General features: G+C 45.8%; 4 protein-coding genes and 1 pseudogene across 4 annotated transcripts; all 5 read right to left on the reverse strand.

The window, feature by feature from the left end:
• Nucleotides 1-6,731: 6,731 nt before the first annotated feature.
• Nucleotides 6,732-7,762, reverse strand: LOC101786398 (blue copper protein). Its single transcript, XM_004957019.2, has 2 exons — nucleotides 7,417-7,762; nucleotides 6,732-7,334 (listed from the first exon to the last, which is right to left on the reverse strand). The coding sequence occupies exons 1-2, from the start codon at nucleotides 7,574-7,576 to the stop codon at nucleotides 7,021-7,023; spliced, it is 474 nt and encodes a 157-aa protein (XP_004957076.1). The 5' UTR covers nucleotides 7,577-7,762; the 3' UTR covers nucleotides 6,732-7,020.
• Nucleotides 7,763-11,314: 3,552 nt separating this feature from the next.
• LOC101752509 lies at nucleotides 11,315-12,180 on the reverse strand (annotated as a pseudogene).
• A 3,319-nt stretch (nucleotides 12,181-15,499) lies between these two features.
• Nucleotides 15,500-16,511, reverse strand: LOC101778481 (mavicyanin). The gene is made up of 2 exons (XM_022824019.1): nucleotides 16,152-16,511; nucleotides 15,500-16,041 (listed from the first exon to the last, which is right to left on the reverse strand). Exons 1-2 carry the CDS (start codon nucleotides 16,324-16,326, stop codon nucleotides 15,713-15,715), a joined length of 504 nt encoding a protein of 167 aa, XP_022679754.1. The 5' UTR covers nucleotides 16,327-16,511; the 3' UTR covers nucleotides 15,500-15,712.
• A 2,114-nt stretch (nucleotides 16,512-18,625) lies between these two features.
• On the reverse strand, nucleotides 18,626-19,738 carry LOC101752922 (blue copper protein). The gene is made up of 2 exons (XM_004957020.2): nucleotides 19,371-19,738; nucleotides 18,626-19,277 (listed from the first exon to the last, which is right to left on the reverse strand). Exons 1-2 carry the CDS (start codon nucleotides 19,534-19,536, stop codon nucleotides 18,961-18,963), a joined length of 483 nt encoding a protein of 160 aa, XP_004957077.1. The 5' UTR covers nucleotides 19,537-19,738; the 3' UTR covers nucleotides 18,626-18,960.
• A 565-nt stretch (nucleotides 19,739-20,303) lies between these two features.
• Nucleotides 20,304-22,425, reverse strand: LOC101753330. Its single transcript, XM_004957021.4, has 6 exons — nucleotides 22,222-22,425; nucleotides 22,046-22,090; nucleotides 21,826-21,936; nucleotides 21,641-21,711; nucleotides 21,254-21,447; nucleotides 20,304-20,665 (listed from the first exon to the last, which is right to left on the reverse strand). The coding sequence occupies exons 1-6, from the start codon at nucleotides 22,287-22,289 to the stop codon at nucleotides 20,552-20,554; spliced, it is 603 nt and encodes a 200-aa protein (XP_004957078.1). The 5' UTR covers nucleotides 22,290-22,425; the 3' UTR covers nucleotides 20,304-20,551.
• Nucleotides 22,426-22,463: the final 38 nt, after the last annotated feature.

Here is a 22,463-nt window from a genome sequence, read left to right on the forward strand (position 1 = left end):
TATGGTGAAATCACAAGCATACTACCTAGATAGTTTCACCATCTCTGACTAAAGCATTCTAGCGCTCTCTCGCACTCTCTCTCTCACGCTCACTCACACTAGTCGCTCACTCTCACGCACTCTCACACGCTATTATAGTGGGGGAGATCGAGAGATAGACATAGATATAGAGAGAGACAGAGAGAGAGAGAGCGCTCGAGAGCGCGCTCTCGCTCTCTCTCTCGCTCTCTCTCTCACTCTCTCACACTCTCACACTCTCACACACTCACACACACATATATATATATATATATATATATATATATATATATATATATATATATATATATATATATATATATATATATATATATAAACTGATCATTATTCGGTACATCGACTGAATATATGGTCGACATGGTACAAGTCACCCTTAGATAAAAAGTACCAACACAATCATAGGTTACAACGATTTAACGGCGTTTCAGTTGAGCTTTATTCATATCAATCTCCTTCTGGAGTCGATCCAATTCAATCTGGAGTGGGACGTTTTTTGTCTCCACTTCTGCCATATCGTCTTCGAGAGCAACTTGACGGGCCAGCTAATAGCTCCTTTCGACTGGCTGCCGGGTTTGCCTTCTAGAGGCTTTGGCCTCGATGTCGTCCACAGTCCTCTTAATGTTCACGGGAAGGTGGTCTCTCGCGATGAGTTTGGATTAGGTCTTTGTCAGCCTGAGTGAGTGGTTCATTGGAGTGGAGGATCTCAATGGCTCGTTCAAGGTCGCGATTGAGTCAGTTTGGCTGTGAGAAGAATGGATGATCAATTGACAGAGGGATTGGTCGAGAGGTAGGAGATTAACCTCGTACCTAATTGACGGAAGAGGAAGAGGCCATCTCGATCACTCAATCAAAGACTTGGAAGCGTGTGCAAGGAATAGCTGAATGGGTGTCTTGCCAATGCCTTCAGAAGGGTGAGAAGGGATCGTACTTATAGAATAAAATGGCGATGGACAACGGTCAGTAAAAGGAGGGCATTAAAAGAAAGTGACCGTTGAGTCAGAAAAGCTGCGTGAGAACCGTTCAGACTTGCATTCAAAACAGAAATGCCAAAAGTATCAACATTACACAAGATATTCAAAGGCCGGTAAAGTTCATTACAACTATCCGAGAAGATTGTTTATGGCCTCAATCGCTCGCAGGAGAACTTGGTCGGCCGCATCCAACACTCGCCGATCGTCATCGGTCGATCCTGGGACTTCTGGCGCGTTGCAATGAAGACGGATGGCCTCATGAGCAAGGGAATGTCTTTCTTGTTTCAGATCGGCGATGATGGTTGGGAGATCTTCAAGTTTCTTTTCTTCGGTGGCGATAGCCTTTATGACCAGTTCCATCTCCTTGGCGAGCTCTGCTCTACGCCGTTTGAGCCGGTCTATTTCACTAACGATGCTCGGATGAGAGGTCTCGAGGAGGCTGATCCGCCAGTGTACCTCTTGTGCACGATGCCTGTAGGACTCTTCTTCTTGACGCACCACCTCTAGTTTAGCACAATCGGCCATGCGTTGCAAGGCTTTAAACATCGGAACCCACATGGTTTTGATATATGGTGCGGGTGTGAGAACCTATTCTACGTCTTCTGGGACTTGGCCTTTAATCTCGTTGATTATCCGCCGTATCGGTTCGACATCTTTCACCAATCGGCCGATGTTTTCCTGAAGAAGGGTACGCATGTTTTGAAGCTTGGCACAAACATCTTCTGGTATCGAGCTCAAAGTTATTTGGCACGATGCGACTTCTTCGTCATCAGAGACCGCAACTACAAAGCAGAAGAGGCTGTTGTTTGGCGTGTCTTGTTCGTGCACGGATGTGGGAAAGTGTTTTAGCCGATAGAAGTAAAAAATCGGCTGGCAGATACAGAAGGTGATTACCTCCTTCAAACAAATCTCTTCTACCTGGGTTGGCAGAGTCGTTACTCCCATCTCAGAATCCTGCAGAGGTGGTTCATCAGAGGGGGAAGACTCGACGATGATCGGCTCTCTAGGAATCGCTGGTAATGCGCTTGGACCAGCCTCCTGGAAAGAGAAAAGGGAAGCATTTATGAGTATAAAAGAATACTGGATCTAAGTGTAAGTCTCGGTTTTCTTACCTCTGAGATGCGTGCAGTCGACGGTGGCACAGGGAGAATGGTTGATGTATTTGGAGCATCCTGTGCCAAGAATCGGCCGATTTTAGTTATAAAAATTGTGGAGACTAAGGGAAAAGCATGTTCTTTACCTCAGTCTGAAGATTTGTAGGTGTCACAATTTCAGCTTGAGAATCGGCCGATTGAGGAGCAGTCTGCTCCGAGATAGGTTGTGCGGCCTGTTGAGAAGAAATAAATTTAGTATCGGTGATACATATGAGGAAGTCAGAGCAGAAAGATTACTTGTATGGCTTCCACCAAGAGTGATGCAATCGTTGACCCGGCTTCTAATGCTGCTAGGGGATCAATGTCCTGAGTTGCCAGCGAGACATCCGCTTGGGTTAGTGCGACTGAGGGCTCGGTCGATGTTGCTGCCGATTGGTAGGCTGCCTGAGTTGTCGCCGATTTAGTTTGAGCTCGCACCCTACGACTCGTCTTCTTTGTGGTGGACATTTTGAGCTTATGCTTCAATCGGCCGGTGGCTACGTCTTCCAATGATGGGGCGTGATAGCCGATGAGAGGGTACAGCGTGTACGGATGATGGGCTTCTATCAGTCTGCCGCTCCGACTGTTCGTTGGAGGTACTTGGCTATCAACCTGCGCAGAGAAGAAGGACAACGATGAAAAAGTTCTGTGGCATATAAAAATGAAAAGTAAGGAATCGGCAGAAATGCATTGTTACCTCTGCGTTCTGATCGGCGTGAGCGGGGTCTAGTTGATTGCAATACATTGCAGGGGCTGCACAGAAAAGGTAATGTTTCCACTCGGCCCACCACAGTTTGAATTGTTGAGTGGAGAAAGGGACCACCAGCCAAGCGCTCAGATCAATAGTGTCGGAATCCGGTGCTAGATTACATAACCTGTTGTATTCCAATCCTTTTGAAACCGATTCTCGAAATTTCACTCGGTCGACGAAGTGAACTCCGATTGGCATCTGTCCCAAGCCAAATTGATGAGTTGCTACCTACGGGTTGTAGAACTCGTATGTTGGAGAGTCCTTGCCAGAGAAGAAATTTGCTGGTAGAATCCTAGGCTTGATCAGGGTGTCCATGATTCCCTCATCGAAGGTGTTGGAAGCCGAGTCGAAGCAGTCAGGATTCTCAAAAGTTGGGTTTTCTCTCTGATACGGATACCAGTTCGTCACTTCTTCTCTGAAGCCGTTATAAAAGCATCTGAAGTGCTCGGCTATTCTTGAGGGGACGAGTTTGCCGTGTGGGAAAGAGGATACAACTTCACCGAAGGAAGTGCATCGGCGTCTTGCCAATGGGTCGGTCTCTGATTCAACATTGGGGAAAGTCTTGGTCTCAATCTGCTCCTTGAAGATCTCACTCATATATAAGTTGAGCCAGAGATTGACAAACCACCAAGGGCCACCAGGATTCCCGATAGGTTCTCCAGATGATAGCTTCACGGCGACGTGATGCAACATGTAATACACTGACCCTAGTAAGTGCTTTCCCAAAGGGACTGCGGCACCTCTGACTAATGCTTCGGCCAAAGCCTGTGTGTTGGAAGTAGGACTGGCCGATTTGCCACATAAGACATATTTTTCCAGCCACATCATCAAGAAGGATGTGTGCTCCTTTTCCGTAATGGGTCCGGTCCTCATGTTCTTCTCAATATAGCCTTTCCATCTGCTAATGGCTTTCATCTCCAGCCGATGGGTTGGTTTGCTTAAGAAATCAAAAGGCGAATCGACGGAGGAAACATCGAGGCTAGTCAGCATTAGGACATCGGCCAGGGTTGGAGTCATTGGTCCATGGCCGAAAAGAAAGGCATTGAGAGTGTCGAACCAAAAGTAAGATGCCACAATGAGCAGAGATTCATTATTTTCCATATGAGATAGAGATAGATTTATGCAATGGCCAATTTTTCGCTCATTCCAATAGACTTTGTTGGAATCTGACATTCTAAAAAACCAATCTCTCCATTTGGGGGTTTGATTTGGCCAAGACTTAAAAGTGTTCGCCCAATTATCTAATTCCATGGTTGATTGTTTAAAAGGAATCTTGTGAGTTTCTAAGCTAATCAGATCGGTCGGGTCAGGATCTCCCATAGGGCCAAGGCTTATGAATCCGAGGGTGTCGGCCATGGGGATGGTGATTCTCTGCCTGAGTTGCTAAGAAAATGCGAAGAAAAACTAAGAGCAGATCCAAAATCGCGAAAAGATGAGGAGGGCCTAGAAGACTTACCTCGAGGACGAAGGCCATGGTAGCTGTGGGTGCTGCCAATGGAACTTGGGAGCTGGTGTGATCGGTAGAGGATGCGAGGAAGTCACCGGAGTGCATCAGGATGCGCTTGGAAATGGCACGAGTGAGGTCGCTGGGGTGCACCGGGGGATGATTCACCGGAAAGGAAACCCTTTTCGCTCGGAGGAAGAAGAAGCGGCGGAAGAGATGGATATCTATGGGATGGTCCAGGAGAAGGGTAAATATGGAATTTTTACCACACCGTCTGCACTAATTTCGAAAAGAGCGGTTGCCTGCGGGCGCTCTGTTCAAAGAATGCAATCATCAAGGAGAAGATTTTGGGAGCAAAGGGGATTTTGCTGCATTTATTGTTGCGTCTCTTCCGGAGGAAGGAATCGAAGTTGAGAAAATTTCGGAGCAAAAGATTTGTTTCACTCTGAAACTGGGGGCATGTGTTGACGCCGGTTTTTGACACGTGTTAGGGTCGGCGTCAGGAGGAGAAGAAAGTGGTCGATGCGATTAAACAAGAAGCTATGGCTAGAGAAATCGGCCGATAAAGCTACAGTGGTTTGGTTGATTAACCGACGAGATCGATGGGGACTGGCCGATTGGAAGCCAGAATAGCTCGGCCGATATGGGCCTGAATGGGCCAAGGCAGTAACAAGATGAAGATAGGATTGGCCCATAGAGGATTGGATGGTGTTCGACTTTGACGCGAGTTGTATATGTATGTAAATATTTGTTGCTTTGAATAAGAAATAGAATATTGAGTCGTAGTTGGTTAGGAAACGAGTTGTAACAGGGTATAAATAGGTGCCCCGTGAGGCTAGCAAAAACATCAACAAACATCAATACAAATCTACTTTTTCACGCAACTTTATTTTCAAGCCGGCAACTTCGCCAAACCCTTTTCTTTTCACGAGTTCGTGCGAGTTGGCAGGGCTGCATCAACGTGATCTCCGGCCAATTTGTAAGTTCCGCGTTTCGAGTAATATCTAAGCTTTAACTTCGGGTGCATCATTGTTATTTTGATTAGATTTATTCACCAGTTATCGATATTTGCTAGAATTATAGGTTTTGCCTATTATTTTAGTTTTTATCATTAGTTATCCAGTTTGAGGCACGAACTATCGGCTATACCAATACATTACTTGTTATCATACAGCCGATTAGATCTGTTTCAGGTGTTGTTTCTGTAGCATTATTTAGGTTACTCTAGTAGTTCCTTTTACATTTGTTATGTGATTATCGGTTGTTTCATAGGTGGCCATCCTTACACTACATCGGTAGATCGGAATTCCAGCCGATCGAATCTCTGAAATTTGATATCTGTTATTCCTTGTCAATCAACAGGTCAGATTAACTGGCACGTCGCGTGAACCGCACCAGGACAATAATCCGAACAGGAGCTAACAGATTCTCCTGATCGTGTGCTCGACGCAAGAGTCAGGTCCATTATCCGATTTTTTGCGTCAATAGGCTCGACATCCACAATCTCAGTCTTACACATACCAGATATTGTAGAACATGCCCTTTTTCGAGATAAACTGTTGATTTCCTCCTAAAAAAGTGGGGCAACATTACGATTCGCTGCGCACATTGAGTTCTACTCCCTCCGTTCCCAATTATAAGTTATTCCAACTTTTTTGAAGAATTAAACCATTTTATGTTTGATCTAAATTATAGAAAGGATTTCGAAGGTTTATGACACCGAATAGATATACTATGAAAATATATTTAATGAAAAAACTAATGATACTTATTTGGTATCATGAATATTAGCACTTTATTATATAAATTTGATCAAACTTGAGATGTTTTAACTCAAAAAAATTAAAATAACTTATAATTTGGAACGGAGCGGAGGGAGTACGCACCAGCAATCAATTACTCTTCTGAAACTTGTTCGATGAAAGATCGAAACGTACCGATATACTTCAACGTGGATGACTATTTTTGCAGCGTCAATTCACCCATGGGGCCACGGAAGAAGATTCTTTTCTGTAGTGTAGTGGTCCGGAAAGCTTCTGATCTGTCTCTATAACTCGACGTCAACTACCTGTCTACCTCTCTCTCAGCCTTAGCTTTTGCAAAGGTTGCTGGTGCGGTGGTGCCGGTGTTTTCCAGATTGCAAAGGTTCAAGAGTTTTCTGTGGTAACCAACATAAAAAGAGAGAATAGCTTTTGATCGAAAGACGGCCATCCTTCAGAAACTTCTATCGATGCACACGCATCCGAGTAAGTGTCCAACCGACAATATCGCTTTCTAATGTTCCTGCCCCTCGATCTTTTCCTCCATTTCCTGCCGAATCATCACGCCCTTACCTGACATGACAAGACTCTGTGATTTGAGACTTGAGAGGATGTGTTGCACAAACCACTTCATCCATTGAACACAATATGATCAAATTTTATTTTATTTGCAGGAAGATATACACAACAAAAAACGATCAGACATTGAGACATGATATACACCTGGTGATGAATACACACAATCACAGACATCAAGAGGCACGCCACTGCAGAGTAACGTGCTTACACGAGCTGCTCGACGAGCAATCGCCAGAAAACGTAGCAGAGATGTGGACAACGATTACTGATCACACGAACCATCAACGGCCAAGAACGTAGTCTGCATGCACTGTCTCTACCCTGAGACGATGGCCGTGCTCCGTCAGAAGAGCGCGAGCTTGATCGCAGCGCCGGCGGCCGCGGCGACGACGGAGGCCATCGCCGCCGCAGAAACCTGCGGGGCGCCCGCGGACGGGGTGTTGCCGGAGGGCGTGGCGGAGACGGTGACGGCGAACTTCATGCCGTCGGAGCAGTGGCCGGGGACGTTGCAGATGAAGTAGTGCGTTCCGGGGGTGTTGAGCGGGACGGTGGTGGAGCCGCTGTCGTCGTCGAGCAGATTGTTGTTGCCGGAGCAGGCGTCGTAGCCGCTCTTGCTCACCTCCGTCACCGTGTGCGCCTTGCTCACGTAGTTGAACACTGCAGGATCGCGTAGCTTGAGACGAATGCCCAGCAGCGTGATGAAACGAGACGTGGAGGAGCAGAAGGGAAGCTAGCTCACCGAGTTTGTCCCCGACGGAGAAGCTCTTGCCGCTGGCCCAGCTGGTGTAGTCGACGCCGGTCGTCCATCCTTGCGAGTCGCCGACGGTGATCGTGGCGGCCGAAGCCAGCGCCGCGCACCCAGCGATGAGCAGCGCGACGAGAGGCAAGGCCTTGGCCATGATGATCTCTAGCCTTATCCAACTATGATGATGCGCTGGGCGCACGATGGAAGGGGCGAGAGCAAAAGGGGGATGAATATGATGAACAGGGCAATCAATATTGTTGCTATGGTAGGACACTGGACTGGAGGTTGGAGGGTCTATTTATAGAACACATGTTCGTTAAATGTTTCTGAAAAGAAAAGGATAAAAAAATGGTCCATGTCAATGGAAACATTTCTCCTGCCCCCGGTTTGTTTTCTCACCCTTTTTCATCGATTTGATCAAGAAAATTGAAAGGTTGCAGTGCAGTGTATGAAGAGAATGGAATTGGAATGCCTTTGGGGCGACTCAAAGCGTCTCAGAGAGACGCGAAAGTTGTGCGCAGGCCAGCTGGTGGTGGCATCTTCGGGCAGTTTTTTGGTGTGCGCAGTTTCTGGCAATCTCTCGCCCCCTTTTGTATGAGATGATCAGAACGCGCACATTTTCTAGATGCGTTCCAACAGAAAGGTCACGCGTTGGCATTGAACTTGGACCCCGTGGGCATTGAAAACAGAAAAGGAGCAGGCGTTGGAATCAGCTTTTGATTTCATAAGAAGTGATCAAGCAGGAAAGGCTGTTTGTGCCTTGCTCTGGAAAACGAGCGTCGAATGATGGCCGGCAAGGGAACTGATGCCAAAGTGTCGTAGTGCTGCAAAGGCCATCGGCTCCGCCTTTGTTCTCAAGTTTCACACACCCTGGGCTCGTCACGGACCATGTGCGGGTAGCGTCGGCCGTATGCGTATAACAGAGCACGGCCCGCCTTGCTAATCTTGCGGCCTGCGGGCTCACTGCGCGGGGAGCCAACAACAGCCATGCCCTGCCGCCCCGTTTTTTCAGCGATTACTCCGCTACCGCTAGCCAAAACACACGCCGCCGCCGCTCGAACGCCTCGCGAATATCGATCCGCCACTGCACCACAGACGCGACACCGCCGACGTTGAGGCCTCGCGAGCTGAGGACGACGGAGCGCACACACCGCCGCTTCCCTACGTCCTCTCGCTGACGTCGCCTGCGGTAGGGCTAGCCGAGGATGCACACGTCTGTCGTGCGCTCTCTCTCCGGCATCGTTGATCGTTCGAGCCAGCCGAGGCCGAGGGCACGACGCACGCCTGATGCCCTGCGCGGAACGCCGTGATGCCCTCAGTTGTGCTGCTGGGACTAGCTGTCTAGCTGATGCCGATGACACGCCGTCGAGGTACTGGTTCTTCTCTCCTCTAATTTGTTGCGCTCAAACTATCCATACATCAGCATAGACTCTTTTCTGCTTATTTTTCATTTTGCTCTTCACCCAACACTTGGTGCCACCAGCACTGTCGTTCGCCTTAAGTTTGTTGGCTGCTGTCACCCAAGATTATGTGTTCATTTTGTGCCATGATATGTTTGTCGTAAAAACCCTAATCCCTGTTACAACTTTATCCATATGGATTGTTTAGTCTGTTACTATTCTCATAATAAATGTTAGCTGAGTTGCCATATTAATTCTAGATCTGAATATTTTATCTGTGCTGCTCCTCTTCTAAGTGTTTTTTTCTTGAATAGCTGTTATTTTGTTCATTCTTTTGTTCTGACAAAACAAAAATCAAGAACCTAATATGGTATTGTTTGCATCTCTTATCTCTCAAAACTTTATGACGTTGGTTCATGCGGCTTTTGGGGTATCATAGATGGATACCGGATACGATGGAAACGAGTGGTGGTCGCACTCCATAAGGAGACTTGAAACAACATCATCAATGATGAATGTAAGCAGGCAAGGGTACAAGCCCGACATGCATCAATGTGTCGCACAAGGTGTGGATCCTTCACATGGACTATGATCAACTCCTCCCAGCTAGTTACAAAATAAATTAAAATCGAACAATGGCAAGAACTATAACCTAATATCAACATACGCACCTATCATTCATGATCACCACATGCCTGTTTGACCACATGCCTGTTTGGACGCTGTCGGAAGTCATTTCTATCTTGGATGTTAGTCACATCGACAACAAGACTTATGGCATCTTCAAACACAATGACTTATATGTATTGTCTTAGAGTGCACTAACTTTATATAATTTTTTAAATAAAAGGATAAACTATTTAGAGATACTTGTGAATGTATTTTCTTGTCGTTATATATATCTTCGAATACTCTGAAGGTACGCAGACATAGGAAATCCATATTGTTCATCCACCAAAATAACAACGAGAAAATGCATTTCAAAGGTATCAGAGAATAAATATATACATTTAGCACACTTGGAGATAATACATATATGTAGTTGTGTTTGAAGATGCCATTGGTCTGGTAGTCTATATGTGATTAAAATTCAAGATCTTTAGAGACTTTTGGTGGCCTCCCAGCAGGCATGTGGTGAAAATGAACGATAGGTACATAAGTTGATGTAGATTATAGTTTTTGCCCGTGGTCAATTTTAGTTCATTTTGTAGCTCGTAGGGGAAAGTTGATCATAACCTATGTGAAGGATCCACACCTTCTGCGGCATCACTGGCAATGGTGGCCAACAGCTTATGAATTTCACACTTTGGATGCGGTCCATGTTAATGTCAACAAGATATGACGTGCCTACGATTACAAATGTCAATTCTATTAACCAAGTTAGATTTACAGTATTTATGTGCTTTTTACCATGCAAGATAAGTGAAGTGACCGCTACTAGAGATAGCCACTTCGTATTCTCACCCAAGATAGTAGAATCCTCCGCATTGCAAGGTAACATACTGTTATGGTCATCACAATTTTTGTTTACAATTTGGAGAGCACTAACTTATCAGTTTTGATATTTAGGTCTTCGCAATAGGTTACCCGTTGAACCCCATTCGAGTACGACAGTTTGCCTGTGCTGTTGTGAGGCGTAGGACGAATATTCCCTAATGCCTGCATGATGATTTTGAGTAATAAGAGCCAAATGTTTAAGATCATTTGATGATAATGTGGTCCCTATCCCTTAACATCATTTTATCGGAATTTAGCATCACACACACGCTGCGTTATGTTGAGGTGGAAACACTTTCATTTTCATGATGTAATAATATATGGATTTATGAGTATATCATGATGAAACTTATTATGGGTGCATTTATGATTTTGATCAAGATGTTTAAACTAAGTTACGGAGTTCTGTAGATCATCTGACTATGATATGGCAATTCAACTATACCATAAGTAATTATATATGTCTTAATCTAGGAAGTGATATACACATGAGCATCGCCATTCAATATTTTTTTTACTACAACAGAATGTCATCTGACTATGATAGTGCTATGGACGTTCTCTACTAGATTATTCGTCAGTGGTGATACTTAGAACACAGAAAATAGGCAAGTAGCCTTAGAGATATTAATCCGCTGGCGTTATGAACTAAACTATTTTGCTCTGTTTACAGTTATGTATTATCTTATAATTTTTTTCAATCATTTTATGTCTTTATGTAGATTCTATTTGGTACAAATGGATTCTTCTTGTGCTGATAAATCAATAGATAAAAGACTTGCTTTATACTCCCTCCATCCCAAATTACAGTTCGTTTTAGCTTTTCTATGTACATAGCTTTTGCTACGTAACATAATATAGATCTAGATGCATATATAGCAAAAACTATGTATCTAAAAAAGTCAAAACGAATAATAATTTAGGACGGAGGGAATATCAATCGCTTTGAATCATAACAAATCCAAAAAGGCTCCGTCAACTCAAATTGTCCCAGAAGGTTGTGCCATGCTGATGCGGTGATGCCGACAACTTATATGTATGAAGTGCACGACGAACAATGGCCAGAAAATGTTAAAAGTCGCGGAGATGTGGACAGCTACATATATACGCGGACCACTCATGCATCAACAACAGTCATAAACTCTGACCTGAGACGCCGAGTCGCGCGCTAACGTACGCGGCTGCGTCCATCAGAGCAGCGCGAGCTTGATCAGAGCCCCCGTTGCGGCGGCGACGACGACGGGGACAGTCACTGGAATCTGCAGGGCGCCCCCGGCGGCGCCTGTTGGGGCGGCGCCCGAGGGCGGCGCGGATACGTTGACGGCGTGCTGCTGGAGCAGTGTTCGGGGACGATGCAGATGAAGTAGTGCGCGCCGGGGGTCGCGAGCGTGACCGTGGTCAAGCCGCTGTTGTTGTCCTCGCTCCGCGCGTCGCCGCCGGAGCAGGCGTCGTAGCCGCTCCTGCTCACCTCCGTCACCGTGTGATCCGTCCTCACGTAGCTGAACACTGCGCACGCACGGTTTCCCCGTCACAAAATGCCTTTCGCTACTGGATGATGTGTGTAAGCTGCAGCATAACGACACACAAAGGCCTAGTATGATCAGAGCTTTACTCACATAGTCTGTCTCCGACAACGAACGACGCCTTGTCGCTGGCCCAGGCGGCGTAGTCGACGCCGGTCATCCAGCTGTGCACGCCGCCGACGGTGTACGTCGTGGCCGACGCCAGCGCCGCGTACCCCGCAACGAGCAGTACCGCGAAGAGGGCCGAGGCGTGTGCCGCCGCCATCGCCGCCGATGATCTTTAGCCTAGCTATGACGCGTTGCACGCACCTGACCGGCCGACGGGAGGTTTTGCCTGACTTAACATCTGTGGCATTGTGCTGTAACTTGTAACCTCTCCCTTCCATTTGTATGATGAGGGAACACGCACTTTCAAGATGCTCTCGGTCAGAAAAATCATTTATCAAGACCTCAGCTCGCGAGGGCACTGAAAACAGAAAAAGGAATACATGTTGAATCAACTTTGGCTTCAGGACAAGTGGAGCCGGGATACGCCTTGCTCTGAAAGGCGAATGTTGAAATGATGATAGCCATTGGCTCTGAAAGGCAAATGCTTATTTTTCAAGAAAGACGAATGCCAAAGTGCAGTGAGTAAGCTGAACCAACGGACGGAGCTGCTTCACTTTCACCAATTGCGTTGACCGAGCCTGAGGAGAACCACAGTCAACGGAAAGACGCCCAGGCTCACGTCATGCCCCGGCACGAGGGTAAATGTGTTCGAGGCTTCCTATGCATCGATTGACCGTCTCGTTAACAAATGTCAGTCAGCCCAGCACAGTTCGAAATCGGACGTCACCGTGTCGTAAGGCGACCCGGTAGAGATGACAATGGAACCCGTGGGGTTCGTACTCAATGGGCATATGTATGGGTGTAAAAACCCTCCCGCCGGGTGAGCCCCCGAGATCAGACGGGTTGGGGTCGGATACCAATTTTGTTCGTGGATACCTGTAACGGATGGTAAAATCTGGTCTTTCGTACCTGAGTTTTATTTTTAACTTATTTTTGCAAGAGTTATGACGTTACTTCAGCAATCACTAGAATATTATGGTGCATTTGGTTGAAAAGCAATCCGTGTCCGGCAGCACAAAGCACTGCGGGCTGGTGAGCTCGTCGTACACCGGGGATGGGTAGGGGTGGTTGATGGTGGGGGCTACGGGAGTGGCAGAAGCTGCCAGCGTGGTGCATGGAAGGAGGTCGAGACGCCGCCAATCGATCCTTCTCTTTTTCCACAGAGTTTGTTCTAGAGCTTTCTTCTCCGCTTTTCTTTGTTACCATTTTTTCCCAAAGTTTTATCTATAATGTTTTGGTTATATAAATAATGCTCAGAATTTTTCTTCCAATTCTTTTTTGATTTTTTCATTTTGTTTATTTTCTACATTTTTCTAAATTTTGTATTTCAAAACTTTGACCCGAATGTTTGCTTTCCAAAAAAAAAATCCCTCGTTGTTGATGCAAAATCTGAGCTTCAGACTTCTGCGTTAACAACACGACGGACCTGTGAGCTCCAAATCGGCTCACGAAGGTGCAAGTCGTGCCAATTAATTTGACCTGTAATTAATAAGGAAAACATTAAATTCATGAGCCTGTACCCGACTAAGCCTTTCAAACTCATAGGTATTGAAACACCATAAGAGTCAGGTTTTCAATGTAATCATGCGGTGTAAATAAACAGAAGCATTAATGGCATGTGCCATCGGCTGTATGAACCGACGGGCTAACATAGATGTATAAAACAACAGCCATTGAAGGGATTCCTTGCTCACCATGTGCATGTCAGATAAACTAACAGATCAAATTAATGTCATGAGACATAGATTGGACTTAACCAAGGCAGTACAGCTAAGAGGGCATTAATTTCAATATGTTAATCTAAAAGCCTAGAACATGACAGCAAAGACAACTTGCCTACCACCTACAAGCCGATTAAGCTAACGGATCTAATTAATGTCATGAGATGTAGATTGAACTTAACCAAGACAGTACGGTTGAGAGGGCATTAACGTCAACCCACTAACTTAACGGACTAGTATGCGGCAGCAAGGCCTCGTACGCATAGCTATCGGCTCGATAACGTCATCATGCTACTGAGAGATATGGATAAGACTCAGCTGAGACATCGGCTCTCAATAGTAGCTTTCTGATGTTAATGATCCAATGGCTAGCGATACGAGGGGCAAAGGTAAAGATCTATCGAACCTAGCATATGTAAAGCAAGTAAAGCATGCAAGATCTAACTAGCCGATACGATTAGATAAGTAGTAAACGCTTAAACGAGACTAGGAAGCCGATGAGAACAACCTAATCATATCTAAGCTGTTCGATAATTGTGAGCACTTGATAAAACTAAGAGATCGATATGATGCAACTTAATAAAACCAAACAACTCAATAACTGTGAGCAACATCGAAGATAAACAGAATATTGGATAAAGCCTAGAAAGTTCTATTTGCAATCTAAGTAACTCAATAACTAGCTTTACGCTAAGAGATCAAAATATTGGATGAGGCCTAGAAAGTCTTGATACAGATAACGTAACGACCGGGTGACGGTACTTACAAGCTCACCTGAGATCGAAGCTGATGCAACCCTGCGTGCAAGAAGGAACTCACCACTTTCTACTCTACTCTACTCCTAGGGTTTGACGGCGTGATGCCGAAAGGTTGTATTGATTGATTGATGATTATTACAAAGCTCATGGGTTTATATTTATACCCTGGAGCAAACTAAAGTTCTAGTCGAGTACGACGTGACTATTACAATTATATCTAAAACTACCTAAGATAACTTTCTTCACGCTTTCTCTTATTTGGTGGAGACTCCTTGTCCGCTTCGTATTTTCTTGACTTCCGTCGGCTCCGAGACTCTGGTCCCTCCATTGTTAACCCTGGCGGATGCGCCTGATTCGTCCTGACTGCCTCTTCTCACATCGGCTCTTGGAACCTTATCCTCAGTGTTTGACTCTGATAAAAAACCGGTGCAACACCTATTTTTCCTTCCAATTTTGTTTCAAAAGTTATATATAAATTTATCGTATAAATATTTTTTCTACTAAAAAGTTTATCCACAAGATTTGTGCTTATAAATTTGTATATATTTTTTGTTTGTTTATAACTTTTTCTTGTTTTTAAAATGGAACAGAAGCGGGGACTGGATGTGTGTGTACGGTGGGTAGTCCGGACATGCTGTCTGAAATCGACCGTTAGAAAGCGACCTCATGGATGACCGTAAATTTGATACTCCCTCCGTTCCAAATTATAAGTCATTCCAACTTTCTTGGAGAGTCAAAGCATCTCAAGTTTGACCAAATTTATACAATAAAGTGCTAACATTCATGATATCAAATAGGCACCATTAGTTCCTTCATTAAATATATTTTCATAATATATCTATTCGATGCCATAAACTTTTGTGATTTTCTCTATAATTTTAGTCAAACATAAAAATGTTTGACTCTCCAAGAAAGTTGGAATGACTTATAATTTGGAACGGAGGGAGTATATGCCTTTTAACCCTGTCGTCCACGTGTTTCGCAATCGCTCTACATTCTTGCTCGCCTTTTTTCCCTGCACCATTTTTTCTACATTTTCACGAGGCAACCAAATAAAGATCATGCAAGAGTACACGACAACTCAGCAATCAGCGAGGGCATGAACATATATGAGGTGCACGACGAACAATCGCGGGAAAACGTACCAAAATATGGCCTATTACCGAGTACGCCAATCATGAACCGCCCCAACGTACACGCGTGCACTGATATCTGTACGACTGCACTCTGAGATTTCGTGGGGTCACTCTGCCACTACCAGTCAGTCAATAGCCACGCTGCCATCAGGACAGCGCGAGTTTGATCAATGCCCCCGCGGCCGCAGCGACGACGGAGCCCATCGTCGGCCGCACCCGGCCTCCCGTAGCGACGCCACCAGTTGGTGTTGTGACAACCTCGGGCGAGCCGCCCCCGGCGACGGTGACGGCGAGCCTCATGCCGATGGTGCAGTGGCCGGGGATGTTGCAGATGAAGTAGCGCGTGCCGGCGCCCGTGAGCGTCACGTTGGTCGAGCCGCTGCGGTCGTTGCTCAGCGCGCTGCCGCCGGCGCAGGCGAAGTAGTCGTTCTTGCCCACCTCCGTCACCGTGTGCTCCTCGCTCGGGTAGTTGAACACTGCAATGTTTTTTTTTTCACGACGTGCCAGTAGGGCATGCGCAGCTGCACTCTCTGCAGCAGATCGACTAGGTGAGCCATGGTTTAAGGGAACCGAGCTGACCACTCACCTAGCTTGTCCCCGGCCTTGAACGTCTTGCCTTTGACCCAGGCGATGTAGTCGACGCCGATCGTCCAGCCTTGGTCGTCGCCCACGACGAACGTCGTCGTGGCCGCGGCCAGCGCCGCCGCTGTGTAGCCGGCGGCGAACAGCACTGCGACACGAGCCAATAAAGCGTTGGGCATGGTGATCTCAGCCTTGCGATGTGCTGCGAGCCTGCAACAGTGAGGCACAGAAGACGGAGGCGCACCAGTTCGGCGCGGGAGATCAGGGTTACGAACAGACCGAGCACCAGTTCGTTCGCCACTGTTAGTTGCTAGCTGCTGCAGACTTGGCACTTGGCAGGAGGTTGGACTTAGACACGATGGTCTATTTTAGTATTTATAGATAGATCTCCTGGTTGCTACTTTCTAAATGCAATATCTGGCCCGTGTTGGTTCTTGTTTCTTGCATGTTTCTTTCATTCCTTTATAGCTTTTTTGACTGATTTATTCAGTAGTGGAATGAGAGCAATAATGTGTCGAAGAATTAAGGGGAGGATGGAATTGGAGTGCATATGGTGCGACTAAAAGCTTAACGGGAAAGCGGCACTAGAGGCTACGGGGTAGGACAACTAGCTGCTGTCATCTTCGTGCATCCTTTTTGTGCGATCAGAGCACTAGCGCATTTGTGCGATCAAGACCCTCGTGGGCGTAGAAAACAGGAAAAAAAATTAAACATGTAGCTCAAATCATCTTCGATGTGGATGATCCTGGAGAGAGTGACGCCTGGTCAGGGAACTGATGCCAAGTTAGAGCAAAATTAGGATCCTGGCCAGTGGCCAGGGGACCGATGCCAAGCAAAGCGTAGAGCAACATCAAGACCTAATGCCGCTAATGCATTGACCGAGCGTGCAAACGACAGGTCACAGGGGGCCGGTCTTAACCAACGCTCCCGGATATGTCACTCTCATGCCTCGTGTGCACTCTCCTGCTACTGTGTCACCAGATCATCTCGAAATTTTTTGCAGCTCCGGCGAGGTCTTACGCAGAGCATGGCAAGGCCAGTTCTTTTAATGTTAGAGGCTTAGGGCAGTCTGGCAGGTGCCCTGCCATTTTTTTTTCCATTTAAACAAGAAGAAGCGGTGCAAAAATTAAGTCGTTGGATGGTAGTGGTCGCATTGTCCTCATAAATTCAATAGCAGCCTAGTCATGTACTGCATATTGTCTTTCTTCGAAGTACCTCATGAAGTTCTAAAGATTCTGAACTATTTACGGGCCTAGATTTTTTTTGGTAGGATGATGAGCACAAAATAAATATTCAACTACTATTTATTACATTATTCTAGTATAGGGAACATTTTAGAATGGCGGGCAACTAAATAGAAAGTTTGATCTTGATCATTATCCATCGTTAATTTCTACTCCCTCCATCCCAAATTACTATTTGTTTTGACTTTTCTAGATACATATCTTTTGCTATGTATTTAAACATAATATATATCTAGGTGCATAGCAAAAATTATGTATCTAGAAAAGCCAAAACGAATAGTAATTTGGTACAGAGGGAGTAGTTTATTAGGTTTTTCTGATAACCCAAATCGCGGTCATACTCAGACTTATCAAACAGGAGATCATTTATAGACATAAGGACAAAGGAAGACTGGGTATTCATGACTTATACTCCCTCTGGTCGGAAAAAGCTACCATTCCCGGCCGAAGAAACAAGCTAGCAGCAAGCCAAATTTTGCTCAATGATACCTTTTTCTGACGGAAAGAATTGGTCAAAAATAGGTGGTTCGTTTTAGAACAACTCAGGATCATCACTTAGAGCAGCTCCAGTGTTGGTGTCTAGGGGTCTACTTGGAGTCGTTAGAGAAAGATTCTCTACTGCCTCACGCTCGAGAGGGGGTGCTGGGAAGCACCACCCTAGCACTAGCTCTTGGTTTTGCCACTTACCTGACCATGGCAACCTCCGCGGGAAGGAAATGGCAGGGATAAGGAAAGACTGAAAGATGTAGGAATGTTTTGTTTTTTATTTGAGGTAGGACTCCACTTGCTTGACTATACACTGGACCGTTTTGTTCTGGGCAGCACCTAGATGACGTGTCCATGTGCATAGAGTTTTGGCCGAGTATACGCTGGCCCTGCTCTTATATTTCAGGATGGAGTTCTGAGTCCTATACTCCTTTTCATGGAGCACTAGCTGGAGACAAGTTGATCAAAGTGAATGGTTTGGTTTCGAAAGTAGCGTTAGTGGCTTTGTGCAACTTAAATAACTAAAATGATTCATCCACATGGTTTCTAAATAAACATGGTATATACTCTTGTGCTCAATCAATGCATAGGGCCCTTGTTCATACTGTAAGTCTGTAATAACGTGCTTTCCTATGAATATGGCATTGCATTGTGGAAACTTTGAATCATTCTAGCAGCATTTTCTTAAGGTTTTTGGGAGGAGGTGTGATCTTGACAAAAAAAAAATAGTTAACTTGTTGAAGCGTAATTGAAAAGGTAGCGACCAAGACCAACGTTGCTACTTTTTTAATATGGTGAGGCCATGGCACTATTTCTCCTTTCGCCCTAATGACCGCATCGAAAGGTACACTTGTGGAGCTTTGAACTAATCTTCAAATACATTTTGCATAATGACAATCAAAGAAAAGATTTTGGGTGATTTCTGACATTATCTAAAAAGAGGCACCAACGAGAATAAGGTCCGGAAACTGTAGGAGATAGTCTAGTAGACATGTTGTCAATTACTGTGATCAGCAGTGGAATGAATCATCAACGCCGCCGCTAATATAAAGTTGCTGCTGGTGGCCTTCCCCAATCAGAAATTCAGAAGAGGGCGAGCTTGATCAGAACCCCTGTGGCCACCACAACGACCGCGGAGCCCACTCCCGGAGTCGGCGCGCCCCCGCTGGCGCCCGACGGCACGGTGCCGCCGCCGCTCTCGGCAACGGTGACGGCGAGCTTCATGCCGCTGCTGCAGAGGCCGGTGACGTTGCAGATGAAGTAGCGCGTGCCGGGTCCCGTGAGCGTGACGACGGTCCAGCCGCTGGTGTCGTCGCTCAGCGCGCCGCTGCCGGAGCAGGTGTAGTAGCCGCTCTTGCTCACCTCCGTCACCGTGTGCTCCTGGCTCCTGTAGCTGAAAACTGCACGGTGTCCCCATGAAGTGCTAATGAGCCTGCTGCCTGCTGGGTGCTGGAAAAGATCCCATGAGCCACTAAGGAGCAGAGCTCACTCACGTAGTTTGTCTCCGACCGCGAACGTCTTGCCGCTGGTCCAGTCGGTGTAGTCGATGCCGCTCATCCATCCCTGGTCATCACCGACCGTGAACGTCCTGGCCGAGGACAGCGCCCCGTAGCTCGCTACGCATAGGAGCACGGCCACGAGAGACAGCGCGTTGGCCATGATGATCCTGGCCTAATGACCTGTTGAACTTGAACTCTAACGGCAGTGAAACACACGGGGGGACAGCAAGGGAGATGAGCATGAACACAGAACACCTGCCATGAGTTAGGACTTGAGGGTGGTCTACTTATAGATCATGTACGTAGTTACTAAACTCCTTTTGGGAATTGCTAAATGTGAAGTGACAATATGTTTTATGCTGAATTGGTTCGTACCAATTGCATGCTTGTCTCTCTCTTTTTTACTCTCCTTTTTGCGCGAGCGTGCGGCTTGCAGGCAAGCGAATCCTTTCGTATGATCATCGAACGAACATTTGTAGATGCTTCCGTAAACAATTCGTAAATCGAAGACCACAAGGACATCCAAAGCAGGAATGGTACACACAGCTCGAGTTATCTTCGGTTTGAATAACCGGAACCGATGGTATGGCTTGTGCTAAAAATGAGCATGGATTAGGGAACTGATGCCAAAGTGTGCAAAGCAACAAAGGCGATTAGGCTTTGATCATCCTCTTGGTGAGGGAACCGATGCCAAAGTGCAGACTGCAGAGCAAAATGCTGGCCATGGATCAAGACACTCTGCGCTGACTGAGTGTACAAAGGGCACGTTTGAGACCTACAATAAAACCCAGAAGTTTCAGGAAATTCTGAGATGTATTTCCCCATCCCATTCTCATCTGCATGCATCACCTCTTGGAGAACGAGTGGTCCATTTTGATTCTTTTTTCTCCATTCCATAGCTCATGATTATTATGTGATAGTGGGTAATGATTGCAACACAACAGCTATGCAATATTCCAAATTCCAGTGTGTAATTGATGTGAATACATGTTGACCATCAGGACACTCCAGATTCGAGCACCCAGCATACACACCATCACCATGTGTTACTATACCATGATGAGTTTCTAGTCAATAAGGCATCTTAAGCATATTTACATGAAGGGATTCACAAAGAAGAAAGAAAAATCAACCATATTTACAACAACCAACACTTCAGTTTTCTACATGAACTATTATTTCTGAGCATCTGATCCAGTAGAGGACGTTGGGTTCGGTTTGAAGTCTTTCTCGAGCGCTTCAATGACAGGCTCCACGGCAGCATCAATCTTGTCACTCACCTCTTCAATCTACATTGGTGGTGGGCGTGGACAATGGAAGAGGTTTAGTTTTTCCATAACAAATAGAAATATGGCATTGTCTTTAACTGGATGAAAGAAAACTGTTCCTAAATTTAGCTAGATGCAATACTGTACAGTTTCAGCCGGATATCTGAATAAATTTGGTTTAAAGGTACCCAACCATATTCTGTGAGTTTTGAGTGTTTCAGAAACAAAGCAGATACAGGAGTGCTTTGAAGTTGTCAAAAAAAGGAGAAAGTTCTGCAGGAAGCATCAGAAGCAATTTTTTAGAACATGTTTTACCCAGCTCGAAGTCTAGAAAACATTAAATGTGTCGTCAGTTTCTTACATGAACAGCTAACCGAGAGTAAGATCCTTTGTTTGATGTGGTCAGAATTTTCCTACAATGAAAAGCTCTGAACGTTGTTCTTGCACATGATTTTCCATGTACTTTTACTAGTATTTATGAGAAAGCATGGCCGATAACAAATTAATACAAACAAGATTCTAAGTTTCTCATGTACAACTGAAATATGATATTCTTAATATGTTGACATATTCAATTTCAAGTAAGATCAGTGGTAGCAAACTGCAGACCTTCTTAATGACCACTTCAACCTTATGTGCGTCCTTATCCACCACTTCAGCAATGTACTCAATCTCCACAGCAAACTTCTGCAGAGACCCGTTCTCTGGTAGGGACTCAGCTGCATTGGCAGCTAGCTTCTCTGTCACCTCAGCAACATGCTCCACAACCTCCACTGCAGTTTCCGCATTGTTTAACGTTTCACCTGACATAGTAACTCAGTTATTGCAATAAGATGTTAAGAACTGGGTTATATGAACATGTACCAGGAGTTTGTAATTCATCTGATCATCCATAGACTATGAACTAAATTGACAACCAATTCTGAACTACGCACCCACGGCCCCAGTCACCTATCTGCACCCTGCAACTAGCAGTGGTTATGGATCTGAACATACCTTCGATCTTCCTGGCCCTCTTGTAGAACGGCACAGCAGTGTAAACCACGCCCCCAAGGACCATCTGCACCCTGACAGAGAAAGATTGAGAATGTTAAGCACATAATTCCAATCCTATTTTGACACAAACAGTTTGGCTTCAGACCTTTTTTTTTCTTTAAAAAATGCTAACCCTCATTTCGTACCAGATAGGTATCATCGGCAGCGGTGAGAAATTGAGGCGTTGGTGCCCCACGGCCGAGGCGGCCGCGGCCAAATCCGCCGGGACGATGTCCGATTTCCCAAGAACAACCCACCTATTCATCAAAATTCAAAATAAACCGCATCAGACAAATCCACGAGTCGTTGTCTCAACTCTCAAACAGCGCAAAACAAATCACAGATTCCTAGTCCGAGAACACGTACCCTGAATCCATGGCGGCTGAATCTGCAGCGCCGTCGGTAGGCTTCCTGATCCCGTTGCATCAGAAAGATAAAATTCAAGAAACCATCAGATTTGACATCAATCCCATGGTAGGTTGAGTCTTGCGAAGAACAAAAAAAAAAAAACGAAAGAAACAGCAAAGGTGGCGGGCACATACCCTGCTGAGCCTTCCTGGGTGGCGGTCTGGCCGGCGGCGTTGGTCGGCGGCAAGGTGAGGGCGGCCATGGAGGATCGGGGCCGGGGTAGGTGGTGAGCCCGAAGGCAAGAAAGGAACACGCGGGTAGAGCAGATCAGCTCGCCGGGTCAGCTATAGATTCCGTGCTTAATTGCCTACGCTACCATTAAATTTGTGATAGTGTCACAATATAATTGGGGTTGTAGCCGTAATTGACGTCGCGG

Source organism: Setaria italica, chromosome II (genome assembly GCF_000263155.2).
Source record: "Setaria italica strain Yugu1 chromosome II, Setaria_italica_v2.0, whole genome shotgun sequence".
NCBI lineage: Eukaryota > Viridiplantae > Streptophyta > Magnoliopsida > Poales > Poaceae > Setaria > Setaria italica.